Below are 18,726 nucleotides of genomic sequence, written 5' to 3' on the forward strand. Positions count from 1 at the left end.
CACCTCTGGGGGGAAGTCACAGGCTCTATCTTGGCAGTGTTCCATTCCTTCATATACCCAGGGGACTGATTAGTTCATGATAAGCAATTAGGCACCCTAGGGAGGACGGTTAACCGTCTTACCAAAACAAAAAGGCTGCACAAATGTAAGTCTCACTAGATTAAAGAAACACTATCTGAAGAACAGCAAATTTGTGTTTGTTCCCTTCTACTGGAACTAGCAAATATTACATTTTGCCTACATATGGCACACACAGATCTCAGAATCCCAAATTTGAGCACGTACTTGCTGCTAAATTGGTAACAAATGCTCTGAAGCATTTTCTTTCCCAAGACACCAGTGCTGTGATGCAGGAAAAAAGGAGGAGGGACAGACGGGAGGAATACAGTAAATAATTAGATGACTTGAACTAGCAATCAATCTTGTTCATTTAAATTCTCTTCCTCATTGTTAAAACGGTTCCTAATCAGGGGATCAGCTGCAGAAAGGGGGACCTAGAAAAGCTATCTATGGCTGAATGTTGGTTGCATTTCAGCACAGACTCCCAGTTAGCAGCAGCCCCACCATTACACACCCTGCTCCTTAAAAAGTTCTGGGAAGCTCCTGCCTGCTGTGAGGCTTGCAGCAAGGCACCTATGCGTATCGCAGTCATACCCACACTAAACATTTATCTCTGGTGAAGCAGAAAGATGAATTCACCTTTTGCTTGCCAACTGATGTAAAAGCTCCAGTACACACCAGACCTGCCAATGGTGCTGTTTCTGACTAACATCAGGCCCAATGTATTTCAAAATACTCGATGGCTTAATATACGAAGGAATGCTTTTCAGTTAGACGACCTCCTGTTCTTTTCTTTCCTTTTATCTTTTCTTAACAGTTTGCCATCCAGTGATAGGAGGGAACCCCAGCTGCATAGCCTGAGCTTTTATCTTCTGCTGACCATGCAACAACACAAAGCTCAGTGCTGGATTTCCTGCTGCTTGCCGAAAGGGGCTGTTCAGCTTGTTTAAATATTACTTGCCTTGGGAGCCTTGGAGTTGTGCCCAAGCACTGTACTGTATCTTCCCGGCATCCATTTCAGCATGTACTTTAAAGGTCTTTAGGTTCGATGTACTATGCTCTCCCTTGCTACGGGAGGAGCCTGATGCCTCTGGAAGAATCAAAAAGAAAACCCACCAGACTCCTCCCTCTCTCCCCATTAATCCCTGTGCCTCATTCCATTACACAGCTAACAGAAGTCCCTCTTCATCCCAAAACCATGAAAACATATTTAGTCCAGTAAACTGAACCAATTGCAAGCAAGGAAAAGACATTCTGGTACAAAAGGCTACAGCTGGGAAGAAATCAGATGCTGCGTATCACGTACAGCAAGCTACCAGTGCTCAGTGAGCAAACTGAGAAAGTACAGTAGCAAAAGCAGGCTTTTAAGACGACAAAGGTGCAGCAGCCTCTTGCCATGCTAAATTAGGGCAGTATCCATAGTAGGTTATAGAAGAAAAGAACCTTCGAACACAACCTTCTCTGAATTTGCAAACTTAACATCAGGGTACTTTCTTTCCTTGTTCAGAGCAATGATGAAAATAAAACACAGCTTTTACAAAAGCAGAAAGGATATTCCACCCTTTACGAATTCTTTCAGAAGCTCTCCTCAATTTCCGTGCCACCAGAGCCTGAGTTCTGGCTACAAGGTCAGCAGGGAGATAACCTTGGCCAATAGAAATGATCTGCATCAGCCAAAGGCAGCACCACACGGCCACCCATTAAGCAGCCCGGCAGGCCTCACTGTTAACCTGTTTGCAGCCGATAACAGCTGATATGGATGGAGAAGGAGGAGATAAAAATCCAGATTCACAAACTGTTTGTAAAAGTTGTGGAACAGCAGTCTGAATAAAGAAAACTTTAGTGAATACTGGCTGCAAGTGCCCTGTAAAAAGATGCTTCTCATATTTGACAGCAGCAGAGATGCAGAAATACATGCACCCCCACAAGCTGACACAGAACTGCAGTCACAAGGGAACTGAAGGCTAGAACTGAAATCCTGGGTTTAATCCATTGTGCTTCGCCTCAGCCTGCAGTGTACAGAGTGATTCAACCTGATGTAAGCCACGGCTGTCATTCAGGACAGGCTGGCAGTCCTCACGTCACCCCACAGCTCCGGCCACAGTTCCCCATCCAGCCTTGTGCCAGTCCTGGTGTTTGAACAACCCCCCAGTGATCCGGGATCACATAATTGATCTGGTTCGGGATTTACGTTTCTTGGGGTTTGTTTTGGTTTTTACTTAAAAATGTATGTACACATAGTTTCATCAACAGCCTTCACACAGGGGAGCTGAGACATCGTCAAATTACACCCTCTATTTGAGTGAGGGATGAGAGACCTGAGCAAGAATGTTGTTGGTAACTCTACTCCCGTGGTGCTGCAGTACCGGTGAAAGATGAAAAGATGCAGTGGAACGTACCCACAGCCGGCTCCATCTCCCGACTCCCTCCTCCTGCTCCCCGTTGCTCCCCTCTCTCCAGCTCAGAGTTTGCTTGCAACCCCTCTGCCATAAAGAACACTCCTATCATTTAAAAGTCAACCTGAAGTTCAGTTCTTCAATTAAACCCATTTACATGAATGTAAGTTCACAATAATATAAACTACAACAAGCAAAATGTCTGCACTGCACCTCTCCCACAGCATCCCTGGAGGAGGAGTTCAAGAGAGCAAGAGCAGTCCCAGACAATGAATGCTTACTGCTTTCCTAGATCAAGGACTGTGTGTACCTTTTGCACTGTGCTAAGCACAATACAAAACACTAGTCCAAGCTATCCCTCTTCCCTCCCTGCCTCCCTTGCTCTTTAAACAAGCATCATTTTCAACTTTTTTGTCTGTCTGTAAACATTCATAAATGACCCTTTCCCCATGCACAGAGATAAAATTTATCCCTCCAACACAACTCGTGCTTCATTAAGTCACATCAGTAACAGTGCTGATGCAGTCTGCCACCATGTGCCACCACATGTACCAACCACAGCTCCAGAGTCCCTGGTAAGTAGGGCAAGCAGCTCACCTGGAGTTCTCAGGTACTTTAGAAACAATATTTACAAACCCTGGGTCCTTGGACTTAACAGCACAGTGGGAATGGCACACATGCTCCTGCAAGGGCGGCTGACCCTCTCCAGAGAGCAGCCTTTATTGTAAAATGCATCACCTTAAGGGGACAGGATGAGACACAAGTGGAGAAAAGAAACCAAAGCTGCAGAGGGAAAGGACGGGTTGCCTGGCTGCATGTCCTCAGGCGCTGCTAGCTCACGTTGCTTGCACCATCTGATCGCTCAAAGCTAAACATGGAATGTAGGTAGCAAGTCATAACACTGCGCAGGGCTGGAGACGTGACCCATCAGCTGTTTCTGCATTATAATTATTGCACTGGGGCACAGCAGGACCAGAAGTTTGCCTGGGCAGATTTCTGCAATGTTTTGGCTTGTTAAAAATGACAAGAAAGGCCAGACCCGCTTTCAGCTTTGTGATTACACTCGCTTTTCCGCAGGCTCATCTTTCCCTGTTTAAAATCCTCAATCCGCAGGAAAAGCAGAAGGCCCAAAATTATTGCACTTTTTTCAAAGCAGCATTAAGCAGTCAGATTTCATAGGCTGTGATTGCTCTCTCCCCCCTCCACAAGCTAGAAAGGAGTTTCCCACAAAGACGCAGCAAACCAGCACTCCTGAACCACCATTCCCTGCACTTCTAAGCTGGTCTTGGTCATTTCCCCTTCAGGCTACTTCTGCTCCCAGGCTTTCTCTTGCTGTCTTTATTTTTAAAGTTTCTGCTACCAATAAAAAAAAAAGAAAACCATATTGCAATACCATCATTCCCTTGTATTATCATATTCTCTAGTGAACTGATTAATTCTCAGAGTGATCCTGACCCTCAGCTCCCAGTGGGCCTCAAGTGATGCAAATGGTCTCTTTCAGCTCTTCCTCCATTTTATTTTTGTCCTAACATGCACAAAATACAAGTACAGGACTAAGTGTTGCAACTCTGGGCTTAAAATGCAAACATCCTCACTGATGGAGCTGGAAAGGAACACTTCACTTCTAGGCACTCTGACTGCTTCTGTAACATGTTCAGAATTAAGCAAAGCTCAAAAAGGACAAGTCAGTAAGGAAATCATTTAAGCCAGTGTATATTCAACATGTCTTACTGCCCTAGCTTGCCCTGTAAGCAAAGCTTAAGTTATTAAGAGCACAGTTTGTCAAGCAGTGTGACATTAATTTTAGTGCAACAGGTCAATGGAGATACGACAAAAACTGTAAATGGACAACACAAAATCCTGCAGCAGCGCACAGCCACAGCATTTCTGTTGCATGAAATGGAGCAGGCAGTGCAAATCTGTATAGTACAGCACCTTTCCAAATTATTACCTTTAAGAGACCAGGAGCATTTGCAGGATGGAGGGATGCTTTCAGTAGGTCCCTCAGAGCTACCTCAAGCTTCCTGTTAAAAAGACACTGTGGACTCCACCCATCCCTCAACCAAGCTGAATAAAAACCTAGCTCTTTTAGCATATTTCCAGACAAAGATGCACTCAGACCAAAATTCCTGTAAGGGTTGAATACAAAATGGATAACCCCAAACTTCAAAGATGCTATTTTTCTGCAAGAGCAGAGAGGTACAGGGATGATAGGCAGTTGATGGGAATGCAGGCAGAAGGGAAGACATCAGTAAGGTAGAACGAGCTTGCAGGCCAGAAAAGCACATTGAAGGCTAATAGACCAAAACTTCTGTTAGCAGAAAAGCACTCATCCCCAAGAAACCACTTCCTATCTTATTCTCCCCATCCCCTCCCCAGTAGCCTTCTCCCTGCTGTAATTCAGAACAGCCAGGCAACTGATCTCTAACCATACATCAGAGAATTGGCTAATACAATGTCACCCGGCCCACCACATGAACAAAAACCACCAACGAATCCAGCTGGTGGTTAACTGCAAATTTCTGCTTTACTCATGGCATTATACTGCTGAGGATTCCCTCACCTTTGCACATACACTGCCCTGCTAGAAACACCCTCTGCTCAAACTCAGATTTACAAATACATGTACAGATATTCTACACATCTGCTTCCACCTGGTGGATTACCAGAGATGGAGACTGCAGCGTTTTTAAAACAAACACCTAAACCCACCTCTAAAATTAGCTGAATAGCAAATCTGTTGACAAGAGCAGAGGGGAACAGTGATTTGGCTCGGGGTGGGGAGGGGGAAGCTTGCAAGAAATGCAATAGGGATTGCTAAACTGTTTAATCCACTTGGAAATTCATGTTTTTCTCTCTTGGAAAACAAACCAAGAAAGGATTTTCCTCTCATTTTGAGGAGTCTGTCAAAATTGAGGGGGACACAGCTATTCAGTATTGCTCTGGCGTGTTTAACAGGAATAAACGACTTCAATCAAACGTCTTCTCAAGAACTTAAAATACTCTTTTCATAGTCTCCCCTTCCATGACCAAGAAAAAAAAAACAGTTTTCAAATGCATATTAAAATACATACTATATACACACACTGTGTATAATCAAAACAAAAGCCTAAAGTAATCCATTAATTACCACCCATAACTAAGGATTTAACACTTCAGCAAAGCAAATGAGAACTGTCAGGGAGTATCCTGAGATACTCACTGTTGTACAACCTCTTGAGCTTGGTTTCTATACGTTTCCTTGCTGTGATACCTGCAAATGCAGCTTTGCAGTAACTTCCAGTTCCATTTTCACATGCATATTTTTAAAGCCAGCAGCCGCCTTTGCCCTGCATATACAGCATCAGGGGTATTTCGCTCGCTGTGGCCCAAGCTCCCAGAAAAGCCCGCTCCAGAAACCCTAGGTGTGGCACATTCTTTTTTGCTCTAGGTACTCCTCCTGACTGGAAGCGAACGTAAATATTACTCCAGCCTCAATCTGTTTTCCCCTTGTACCCACTGCAGCTTAGTAAGATACAGTCAGGAGACTGTTGCAAGTTTCACTTCAGGGCTCATTACAAATCAAGGCCTCAGTCTAGCTAATAAATTGATACCAACAGATGTATTCTATGGAGGGGACCCCATAGCTTTCAACAGAAGCTACAAAGGTCCCAGTGCAAGCTGTGGTCTGCAAGGGACTGCTATGTAGCCCATGCAACAGGAAGTTTGTTTGCATCACATGCACAGGTATTTACCAGCTTCTGGGACTTTGTTTTTATTTGGGAAACCAGGATGTTTGGCAAGGTGTGCAAATCCTGTCAGACAACTTTCAAGTACCCTTACTCCATATGGAACAGAAGTGCCTACAAAGTAAAGCACATTCACAAGAACAGTGTTTTCATCTTAGGCTGACAAACCCCTCAACCAGAAAGACATTCTCTACCTATACCTGCACATCACAGGCCAGAAGAAACAGGCACACATTCCTCACATGCATTTTGCATGTGGAAGAGCAGACAAATAGACGTCCACAAGATCACTAAACCTGTTCTAGGATGCCAACTTCAGTACTGACAGAGCTGAAGAACTAACTAACCCTGGTCTGGAGTAAGAGGGGCTTGAGGGTGCTGGGCTTCCACTGAGTCATGCACAGCCCCTTTCACTATCCATACAGCAACAGACATTAAGAGTGGAATGCACTGGAGAAATCATCATTGGCAATGATTATCAGCTATGATAATCAATAGCTAGCTTATTCAGTCAATAGCTACAACTGCAATCTCCCACCACTCACTTCACCCCTCCCAAGTCTCAATGCCCCTGCATTACAGCATTGGGAAGAACCAGTTGGACTCTACCCCCCCTTTTTTAGAGATTCTAGGTTTGTTGTGATTTTTTTATTGGAAAGAAGAAAAAAAAAAAGAACCTGAAGTTCTTTCTTCCTTAGCTGCATTCTTAGAAATGGATGGAGATTTATTTTTATTACTTATTTTTCTTTCAACCCAAACAAATGTGGCCTGAAGCTAAACACCTGACTTAGTGTTTCAGCACAAAGCTTGGTAAAGCTGCCTGCAAAAGAAAGGACCCCTAACAAAGCTGCCTGGTGATCTCCAATTGCAAACCCTCCTGGCAGCCCAGCTTCTTTCATGCAGAGGATCCTCTGACTTTCCCCCTCCTTTTCTGTCAATGATGACTCTCCCAGTATATCTGGAAATTAGGAAGCTACGTTCTCTAAAAACCAGTATGCTCAGGCCCAGTAATCCCTGCTCCAAAATGGTGGAAGAGGACAGTCTGACATCTCAGCAGAGTAAGTCTCAGACTATGCTGGTGGAACTGCCAGCAAACATTAATGTGTATTTTCTTCCTCGAGTACAGTTGCTGTCATAGCCCCTCATTTCAAAAGTCAGGAGAGATTTTCAACGCATTTTTGGGGTTACTGACTTTTAAGCCCGGAGGATAAACTCCACTCGTGGTTGTTCACAAGAAAGAAAATGCTTGCCTGGAAAAAGAAAGCATCAAAAAACTGCAATTCTCTCACAATCACTCAAGCTCAAGAACCACAGCCTTAGCACTGCCAGTTTCCCATCTCATTAAGTGTCTTGCAATACTTGTTTTTGTAATTGTTTTCCATGCTGTCTACACAAAAAGCTATCTCGGAAGCCAGAAGAACTACATTCCTTAAACATGGACCCTTTCCAGACTCACCCCAAACCTTTCTGTGCTTAAGGTCCTATACATACATGAACGCACAGATTGCTACAGGCCCAGCAGTTAATTCATTTTCAAGCTGCCCTAATTTTGAGGCTAAACACTTCCTAAACTTCTCCATCCCTGATATTTCCCTTACCTCTTTCAGGGAAATCAAGGTGCTTCCTGCTTTCCTCCATTCAGTCGCTAAGACTCCACTGCAACCTACCAAGCTGCTCTCCCATAAGCCACGTAAGAGTGCTACCATGCATGCAGAGTGCAATTCACGTTAATAACTACATACACAGCATGTTTCTTTCCAAGAACCTTATAGTGAGTAGCTGCCTTTTCTCCAGTTTTCAGCTGTTAAGACACAGACACCTCCTCCCCCTCTTCGCTCATCACCTCCACTCAGAAAGGCTGAAGCTCACTCGATCGCATGGTAGATGGCAAGGCCTTTGAATCAGTGGTGCTAGCTGGTCTTGAACCAGTCTGGGTAAGGTTCAGACAAGATACAGAGTACAAACACTCCTCTACAAACTTTAAAATCCAAATGCAAATTCTCCGCCCATCACCTTCAATGTCAGGCAGTAATAATGCCAATAAAATAAGGCAGACTATGAAAGGCCATCACCTACCTGTCTGGGGTTCAATGATTGCTGATAACTCCTGAGGAGGAAAGGACAGCAATCCAGCCACCAGTGGTGGTTGCCTCTCTCAGCCTCTCCACCAGACCCTGCCCTACTGGCAGGCCCCTGTTCAGCTCACTGGAGTTCCTCTGTCTCCCAGACATAAAACAAATATAAACAAATAACGGCTGAACGCCACTAACAGCAGCTTGAACTCAGCAGCATCCATGCTCTCTCCTCCTCCTCCAGTGATGCCACATCCTGGGGCTCAACACCACCAAATTGGAGGTACAGTGAAGAATAAACCGGTGGTCACTTCCCGGGGTCAAAGTGTACCTACAAATGTACACTCATAATGTGATATGCATTTATTTTCTTTGCATACACAACATCCTCTATGCCTAAGTCAAGACAAACTCCATTGTGGAAAGCTTTTTAAGAACAAAAAAGCCCCCTCCTTCCGATTTTTGTGCAAGAAGAAAATCCTCCAGTACTCCCTTTGTGTGCTCAGGGCCCTGAAAGCTGCCAGAAATAGCCTAAGGATGGGGAGAGAAGGAAGATTTCTGTGATGAACCCTACTTTTCAAAAGGCTTTAGAAATAACTGTATGATCAAACAAATGCAATGCATTGCTCAAATCAGTATGCAAACTCAGAGGGTAAATCATTTTAAAAATCATTATGGCTTTAGATTTTCTACTTCTAGTTTATTTACAGATTTGACAGCAAAGGACAAATGGTGGAATAAAATTACTTTTCAACCTCAAGATACAATTAACACAGGAATCAGTACTTTTGCATCTTTCCAATACATTTGTATCATAGACTCAGTGGTGCAAACACAAGGATGCATACCTGCAAGGTTCATAACCACACCTTTGCACTAAAAAGATTACTGAGCAATCTAACAAAAGGGTGTTTACTTTTAGTGCATGCAATTCTGTATCACTCAGCCCATTTGCAACCTCTAATACTGATACCATTTAACACTGGAGACAAAGGAACCCATGTTTCTCCACCAATCAGATGTAGTAAATCCACAGAAGACAAAACAAAACTAGACAAGAGACAGGAGAATCAGGCCTTTAGGATGCTGCACTACTGTCTCCTGCCTGGTTAATTTTGATGAGTTTGTTGAAGCACAGCCTTTAGCCAAGTGCTTTTTCATACAAAATCATCCACAGCTCAGAGACAATTAATCATCATTTATTACTCACCTTCTGGCAACACCCACTTTAAGCTAGGCACCGTCCAGGCACATCAAGAAAGACAGTCCCAGTCTGAAAGCTTTGTGGTAAATGGGAGCCATTTCCGAGAGCCAAGCCTGATGGGCAGACAACTACAGACACCCATGGTACTCTCTGCACAGCTACAAGGATCTGCCAGAATAAAGCTGCTCACAAGATAACTTAAACACAAATGCAATTCTTTCAAAAAGGGATGAGGCATTTATTAAGTACACCTACTTTTCAGTGCCTTTTCTGCCGACCGCTACTGGTGTTATGGTACAAATCTTGTGAAAGGATTTTGCTGAAGAAATAGGATGAATCTTCATAGACTTGGTGATCAGAGCACCTTACTTGGTTACAGTACATAGGAAAGTAGTTATTCTGTTCTGCTGCAGCATTAGTAACTTCTCAAACAAAGAAGCCTGATTGAGGCAGACAGTGAGGGGCTTATCAGCTTAGGAAATGGGAAGGATGGTCCAATTAACTGCCAAGCAGTCAGACATAATTCACTCTGACGAGGCCAATGAGAGACAAGTCAAATAAATGCATGTCCTGTCCATTTATGTAACGCCCAAACATTCCCCCCTGCAAAGTCTTCCCTTAGGGAAGCATTGCCTAACTAAGGAACAAGTTGCTGAAGGAAAATCCATCTCTATGGATCTACATCTAACCAGCACCCTCTCTGATTAAGCAACTGCCTCAGTGGTACAGGAGTCATTGCCAGTAGTTAAACTGCTGGATCCAGGCGCTAACAGCCATTCACCAAGCAGACAGCCAGAAAGCTTTGTGCAAGGTTATCTGGGGTCCACACCACTGCGGTGTCTTCTCACATACCAACAGCAAGAAGCAGAAAACACAAAAAGGCAAGAACACCCCATCCCAGCCCAGGCAGGCAGATTCCATCTCCTTCTCTGAAGCCACTTCTGCTAGCACAGAATCTGTGAAGGAATCTCTGTTAAAGAACCAGAATGCTACTGAAGTCATTTCATAGTGTGAAATGAATGAAAGAAGCTGAAGGCAAACCATATGTAACAGCTGATTGAGAAAGCTATGAATCCAACCGCAGTGCTGCTCCTCACATCCTCTGCCATGCTCAGCACCCTGCTAGCATGGTATAAACAAAAAAAAGGCAGAGAAACAGGGAAGAAGAAATTCCACAAAAGATGCTACATGAAAAGAGAAAATTCCCAGTGAATCACAGCCCTAGCTCGGGACCTAAGAAGCAACTGGCATTAAAAGTGGAGAGAGGAATAAAAAGAAGGAAAAAAAAGTCACTGAAACACTGATGCATAAATGTGAGTTTCATCTGTTGTTTATGGAAAGAGTAGAATCCTTATTATGCAACAAAAATGCACATATGGGACCTGGTCCATCCTTTGGTAAGGCACCTTGCTTTGTAGAATACTCTTCATTTTCCAAGTGCCAGACATGTCATGACCAGAAACACGTGCTTTATGCACTATGAGCAGGGTAAAAGACCCCAGTTGTGTGGAATATTTTTGTTACATATGGCAACATCCTATTTGTCAGCCAATTACCAGGAGCTAAGGAATCTGTGGTACTAGCAAAGTCGCCTTGCAGCAGGGTGTTATAGCGAGCACAATCCAGACTATATATGGTATGTTTACTGAAGGATTGGGCATAAACATGTTACAGAAGAAACGATGTCTCGTATTAAGACTCTGGGCTTCCTGCTGCAAGGCAAACCATCCTGCTTGGAAAGCAGCTTGTCACATACTCCTCATACGCTGCTCTCTGCGGGTGCCAGTGAAACCTCTAGAAAACAGGAACAGGTTACGCTGCAAGCAATGATTAACTACGTGGAGGATCGGCCCTCCAAGCTCCACCCGCCAGCATTCCCTGTCTCCTTGCTGCTCTTCCTCCCCTGCTACTTTCCGGGGATGGGACTGCTCGCAAGGCAACACAGCGGAGGGCATAAAGGCATGCACACGGGCACATGCCACACTGAGTGCTGCCTCTGCGACGGGATGATGGGCACAGACAAGTGCACCCTCTATTTCTTAAGACAGCTGGCAGCAGGCAAGCAAGCACTGCAACCATCCTCCTGCCCCCCTTCAAACCCAGTCGGCACAGGAGTATTTCATAGTGGGGAGGAAACCCTGAAAGGATAGAGGGAGAAGGGTGTACTGAAGATGCCTCAAAGCACGGAGAAGGTTCTTATCTGGGTTCAGCGTCCTGCCTAACCTGTTTTGTGGTATGTTCCGGATAACTCTCCTTTTGGTCGAGTTTGTTGGTTGCTTTAAATTTTGGCAACCAGACCCAAGCTCCAGCCCTTCTCTTCTCCGACTCCTTTCATGCTCCATCACACTCTAGCACAAACATAGGCACACGGAAAGGAGACACCAGAAGACTCCATCACAGACTGAAACTGGATGCACAATTTCGGTAGATCACTGGATCTTCCCTACCAACTCACCAGGACCACCAGCCCTCAAGTACCAGACTTCCTGTCTCTGTTGCTGCTCTCCTACATTACCAACTTCTGCAGCTCCTCAAAAACACCCAAAACTACACAAAGTGGTAAAGGGGTGGGAAAACAGAGCAAAAAGCCCAAACCCACAACCACACACCCAGAAGACTGCACGCCATGCTAATCTAACGAGAATGCAATGTGGAGCAGCAGCAGTGATCACTGCATCAGGATGTACCATAATCACCACAGCAGATTTATGTCTTCATTGTGTACAGTATTCACAGGGTTAATGGACAGACCAAAGATCAGAAATGTATCTGCTAAGCAACAAAAGCATTAACTCAAAGAGGTGCTGGGTGGGTTCTGACAGGGGTTAAGCAGTTGGTAACCAGGTGGAAGAACTTGGTGGTGGTTCAGTAGCCATTTTAAGCAGCAGACATATTAATCATGAGAGTGTTGGTAAAAAAGAACCAGGGGTAAAACTATGCTACGGAAACAGGGACCCCTAAAAGCTCAGCAACACACACCTACCCGTCTGTCATGTACAAAACTTAGAGAAACCAACAAAGAAGAAAGACTATTACATGACCTCCAGAGCACAGTAAATCCCTCAGAGCAATGAGTGTTACGCATCAGTAACTTCCTGGTTTACAGGCCATCATTTCATATGTTTTCTGGGGAGTTTTCATGCTGTGGGAAAGATTTCCAAGTACACTGAAAGTAAGCCTGCAACATCCCCTTCCACTCCCACAGCAAGTATGCAGTCCATAAAAGATGAAAGTGTTGGAAACATGTGCTTGAGAATAATCATATCAACAGTATAGCACTTAATGCATTTTATCAAACTATTTTGCCATCCCTGTTTTAAGGCAGTATGGGGAGAGATGGAGCAAGCAAGAGCACATGACACACACACAGTCTGTAACTTGCACACCATTTTACAGGTGTATTTACTATACTGGCTTTTTTGGGGAGGTTTTTCAGGCCAGCGTGGCCTTTGTCTCACATGATATATGCTAGCCAGCTCATAACAAATGAGCAATCACGGAGAAAGCAGACCTAGCTCCTTCTCCGACTCTGCTGGAATGCTGAGGCATGAAGATGTGCCTGAAAAAACTTCTGTCCACTTCAGAACCCAATCAATCCCTTTGGTCACACGAGCGCCTGAAGTCTGGTACAATTATTAACTGTGCTGCAATCACATGAGAGACAACAAGCTTCCCCCTGCCACCCTCATCCCACGGGTAACATCATGTGGGCAGCGAATATATGAAGGAACGGCGTGAGTTAGGGGGAGAACCTCCACGGAAAGGCTACAAAACTGGACTTTATTACTCTTTTTTGGTATATGGATTATTGCATTTCAGGCAAGCCTGCCCAATGCTCAGACTTGTTCAGGTACCCAGAACAGGATGAGGTGGAGAATCCTCCTCTTCCCCACTCAGTACCACCTTCTTTAAAGATGGAAAATTAGAGATGCTTCCACTTTCTCCCATTTCTTAAACACAACGATAACGGAGCACAGAAAATGGTTTTACTGAAGCGTGAGTGGGCAATTTCTAAGCTGGTGGGTTTGCTTGGGAAGTGTTCTTATTTGCTTGGGGGTACTCAACAGGTATGAGAGAGGAGAGATGAGGATAAGAGTCCTCTGTGCTTCGGAGGAGAAACTCCTGGCATTGAGACAAATGAGACAGGCAGCATGGACTAAGAGCCTAAGCTGTGATTCATTTGCTGGGACCAGAGCTTCATGCAACCTCCCTGTTCCACAGCCTGCACTCACGTAACTATGTGGACAGCACTTTCCCAAAGCTGCTTTTCAGGGCCAAGGGGTAAATGACAGAGAAACAACATGCAAACAGCACAGTACCCACTAATGCCAACTGCTCCTCAGCCCCCTCCTCATGCACCTCCCAATCTGCTGTAAGGCCTGAGTTGTGCTAATTGAAGTAAAACCCAAGCATCACAGATGTGTGTGCACTGTAGAAACCTGTGCTGGGAAATACTGCACTGCATCTCAACTAGGATGGCAGCCATGCTCAACGGCCATATATATAGCCCCTCCAGCTGTAGGTCTGATATCAAATGACACGTCCTAGATGTAGTTAAGAATGCAGCATATATTAAAGTGGTTACATCTCCAGCGCTGTGGCACTTAACAAGAAAAAGAGGGGGAAAAGATTCTGGGTTGATGACATACAATAAAACATAAAAACATATACTTTCAAAGTGCTACATGTATTTTCAGTTAAGTTATAATTCAGTATGTCCCCAACGAAACTACTACATTTGTAGTGTTACACCATGCATCCATTTTATGAAACACTTTAAAATGTGCTTTTGCCTCAGCCCACCTCCACAGGATAATGAAGAAATATCATTCATCAGGAGCTGCCTAAGAAAAATAAACTTTAAAACAGCATGGTATGCTGAGTAACGTGTATGTCTGCAGAACTGCTGTTCTTTATGTATTCTGCCTCTGAAAACTGCAAGTCTCACACACATGCACACACAAAAGACAGACAGACTGCTGCTCTGGACAAAATGGTGCCATTTAATACAAAAATCTGGTTTATGCATAGCCTGGCTGTAGTGCATGCTGGTCCCAAGCAGAGTGGGATGCAGCCAGTTATATCGAACAGTTGTGCCCTCAGCAACAAATGGTGCATTCATAGAACTGGAAAAGCCTCTGTCTAGGGGCTCACAGTTCTGCAAAGGAAACAATCGCTTGCTGACATTTTCTGAGGGAGGGTATGGCCAAAAGAGGTTGAGGGGGAGAAGTATGATCTACAGGAAAGTTATGTACAGAAGAAATACCAAAATATAAAGGAAATCCCCCACATCTGTCACTCTGTTCCCTTTGCACTCTCCCTGCATTAGCCAGTCTCTAACAGAAGACCAAGGCCACCTGAAAAAGACATGTGCTTAGAAAACACTCGGCCAGTCAAGAGTACAGAAGAAACAGGAGGAAAGAAAAAAGCTTTCTTACAGAACACTGGCCCATGAAGAAGCGATAGGCATCACACAGGCTGCAGCACACAAAGCTGCATCTGACAGGCAGTTTCTCACAAGTTTCTTACCCTTGCCTTTATTAGCTATGCCACCTCCACACTGGTAACTCAAAGCCAACATCTGGTGCTAGCTAAATGTCAGCACAGACAATCCCTTTAATAAAAATTTAAAGAGTCTGGGTCCCAGTGAGGAAGTCATTAGTGCTTTGAATCTAAGACCCTGCACGAGAGCTGCAAGACTGAAACAATCCAGGCTTTTCAGCCAGGCAGAGCAGTAACTGCAGTGTGAGCCAGGCCACCTCTCCAGGCTCCAGTGCTACCTCACACTGGGGATGCTCGGATCATGACCACCACCACCCCACACGTAGCCTATCTAGATGCTTTGTCTGGTCAGCACTGGTGCACCCAGACAGGTCTATGTATGCTGCAGGATGGAAGCATGCTGTATGGTCTGCCCTCAGCCTAGGGAGCAATGGCTCCTCAAGCTGAAATGCCAGACACTGCTGCCTGCCCCAAACACACCTGGCATCTGTACGGCTGAAACCAAACCCGCTTGCCCTCAAGATACAGGAGACACCCACAGAAGTCGATGCAAAAGTACCCCTAAATGGCTGCCAAGCAGAGTGGCTTATTAATGAATACCCATCACCAGCTCTGCTCTACTGAGCTCACTAATTACCCCCCCCCCCCCAAAAAAAAATCCAAATCACACACTGTAACTGAAGTTCAGTGGCAGTGAAAGTTTCTGTATGGGGAGAGAAAAATTGAGACCCACCTGCATGCTGACAGGAAACAAGAACCAAGTCTCCCCAGTCACTCCTTGCTGCCCCACGGTTGTGATGGGGCATTCACCTCCTTTTCTCCTGACACTCACATGGCACAGAGGTCTCTCACATCTTGCCTTGCCAAACCTGACCATGATAGCTTGGAGCAATGGGACCATCCTCCCCAGCCTGGAGGAGTCCAGCTGAAGGAGGACAGAAATTTAGTGTAATGGTTGACAGAATGAGTCCCTTCACTATATTATCAAAAGACTCTGTGTGTTAGAGATTGAAGAGAGTACTCTTGCACTGAAGCCTATGCAAAGGTCTCTAAAAGAGGGATGCATGCAATTCTTCCCACCCACAGTGCACCTAAAGGTCCTTTAGAAATCTTTTATGAAGCAATTTCAGAGGGGAACAGGACTGCGGTCGCAGGGACTGACAGCGCGAGAGTGCCATTCCTGCACCTCAGTGCTAGTAGGGCACTGCTGGAGTCAAGGAATAAATGCTGGGAGCATGCACAGTCAGCTACAGAGGGGAGAACCAAGCAGAAGCTGTTGAGGCACTGGAGAATGAATGGTAATGTTTTTGTTTACCAGCTGTGCACTGTAAATGATTGCTTTTGCAATAAAGTTTGCACTGTATTTGCATAAATAGTTTCAATACAACTGCATGGAAAGCCGTTTCATTAGCACCGGTTATCAGTCAGAGACCTACAGCAAATAAGGAACTGCAAATGCTTTTGCAGTGGCATCAAAGCAACCTAAAAATTGTCTTTCTGACCTTATTCCTTGGTCAGTTTCCAGGCAAGGCAAAAGTTTACACATACACATAAATGTTTTGTACATGCTCCCATTAAACTTGCCCTTAGAACTAAGTGAATGTATTTCAGAATTCAAGTAACAGGCATGATTTTGTTTCCCTCCATAGACTTCACTACAACACAGAGTCGTCTTATTAGGAAAGACAGTTCTGTTTGTTTTTGCTTTAAATTTGGAGAAGTCAAAAACACCTGGGAAGCTGTGGGAGAACATCAGAGTTAAGAAGGAAATTACACCCCAGCCTCCTGAAAAGCTTTCAAATAAAGCACTTTGGGAAGTTTGTGAATAAGAGACAAAGAAGTTCTCAATTAGAGCAATGTCTTTCCTTTGAACACTGAGTCACAGAATACAAGTCTGCCCATCACCTTGTGAAAGGAAAATAAAAAATAAATCCTGCCTGAAATGTGTCCCTTTTCACTGTTTACTTTTGTTTGTTTGTAGTGGTTTGGTAAAATCCCACAAATATTTAAGACCAAAACCACAGTCCATATTTTATATTTAGATGAACTATGGCACCTTCCAAGAAGCTGTGATTGCAAGCCTGCATCTGAATCTCCCTCTGCCACCCCCAGGACCATGAAGCCACAGCAGGAGGAAGAGCACGGGCCACCACTGCAGCCCTAGTGGTGATGCTGCCAGTATTGGCCCTGATTTAAATCAGTATAAAAGACAGTAAGGAAAGGAGCCCAAAGGTTTCTAATTGAGTGTGCTGAACACCATGACCTCCTCACACCCCCGCCCCACAAATGCTTAACTGCTGAATGAGATTCCTCTCGTTTCCTGCACTGAATCATCTGTGTCACCACAAAGATGAGATTTGTAACTGTGCGCACACGTTTCTTATTTGAGGGGCATGCAGAGGAGGGTGTTTCTCAAACTACTGTCAGATCAGCCACAGACGGTTTGGATTTCTTCCGTGTTTGATGTATCATTTAAGTAAATCTGTGTCTTTTTTCCACTGAGGTACAACCTTTTGGTGATGCTGTTTTCTAGGAAACATGCAGGTGAACACTACTGCTTTTCTTTTGCAAAGTACCATTCGAATGGAGCTGGAAGGGACAGGACATGCAGATTTGCACAAATAAAAATAACTTATAACTTGAACTCTGACATCAGATGCTTCAACAGATTTAATTAGTGCAGGTCATATGCCCTTTTCAAAATGCTTTTTTTCCCACACATCAAAAATCATTTCACTAATTTACCTGCAAATGACCTCATTTTCACTCCTAAGCTGATAAACTATTTTTTAATCACTACAGCAATTCATTTTGCACAAAAAATTAGCAGCACTGCATCCCTCAAAAGCAATAAAGAAACATCCAGGTTGCCCAAGATAAAGAAAGGTGAGGCAAACTGCTAAACCTTGGTTCTTTAACCAACCCCTCCTAACCAGCATGGCTTTGTACCATTGCTTCATGGAGGCAGGGAGGGGAGGACATTGTGATCTCCTGCTGCCAGCTCCGGGCTGTGCACTGCTGAAATCAGTGAGAGCTTTGTGGATGCTGGGTAGGAGCAGCCCCGTATAAAGATGGGACAAGAGATAGCAAAAATCATACTCTGCTCCTGACTGGTCTGAGTCATGAGGAGTTCATGCTGTCAGTGAGCAAGAGCACGAGGAGGGCTGATGTGTTCTGGTCGTCTCACTAAAGCAGCAGAAAAACTTAAGATGCACACCCTCCTTGCAGCACCACATGCTCTTACCTGGATGAAAGCTTAAGAACCATGGTTTTCACATGGGCCTACTTTTTCCACAAAGCTTTTTCAATCTTCTCCACCCCTCATTTTAATGAAGGAAAACCTACCATCCTTTTGACCTTGGACTTGTTCGTTTTCTCTGTCTCTCTCAGTACATGCTCTTTGCTAACCATTCAGCACGCTGCGAGCCCTGATAAAAGTGGTTAATGTTTACTGAAACCTGCGTATGAACTGTACTAAACCTGATGCAGGGGGAGGCAAAGTTCTGCTAGCAGCATCCATGACCAATTGAAAAGAAGTGTTGGTTGTTTTTCTTTTTAAACCCACCTCCCCCCCCCGAAACAGCTGCATCAGTAGACGGGCAGGCAGCACATTCCTCTGGCTGAAAAAATGCTTCTCATCCATCTACCTAGACACACCAAAATAAGTCACTGTGCTGAGTACCACAGGCCTTCCAAGAACACACAAAAGCAACCAATGAACTGACTATTTGGGTTCTCTTTTGGGTGGGGGGATGCATACAGTT

The 18,726-nt window shown here is 44.6% G+C and overlaps 1 protein-coding gene across 11 annotated transcripts in view; it reads right to left on the reverse strand.

Annotated features, from left to right (window-relative positions):
* The window catches only part of RREB1 (ras responsive element binding protein 1), a 125,389-nt gene that overhangs the window by 82,827 nt on the left and 23,836 nt on the right, over nt 1–18,726 (reverse strand). For 2 of the 11 annotated variants that reach the window (XM_061346544.1, XM_061346545.1), the window contains one exon: nt 18,524–18,609. The exons of 7 other annotated variants lie outside the window; for them this stretch is intronic. In XM_061346544.1, coding sequence (XP_061202528.1) covers nt 18,524–18,605 — 82 coding nt within the window. In that variant the 5' untranslated portion in view covers nt 18,606–18,609. Of the gene's footprint in view, nt 1–2,459; nt 4,409–18,523; nt 18,610–18,726 lie in introns of those variants that run through there. 2 more of the 11 variants (XM_061346550.1, XM_061346549.1) reach the window with 2 other exon arrangements.

This window comes from Neopsephotus bourkii, unplaced genomic scaffold, assembly GCF_033783945.1.
Source record: "Neopsephotus bourkii isolate Nb327-2 ecotype Australia unplaced genomic scaffold, CSIRO-AGI_Nbou_v1 NB_272, whole genome shotgun sequence".
Taxonomy (NCBI): domain Eukaryota; kingdom Metazoa; phylum Chordata; class Aves; order Psittaciformes; family Psittacidae; genus Neopsephotus; species Neopsephotus bourkii.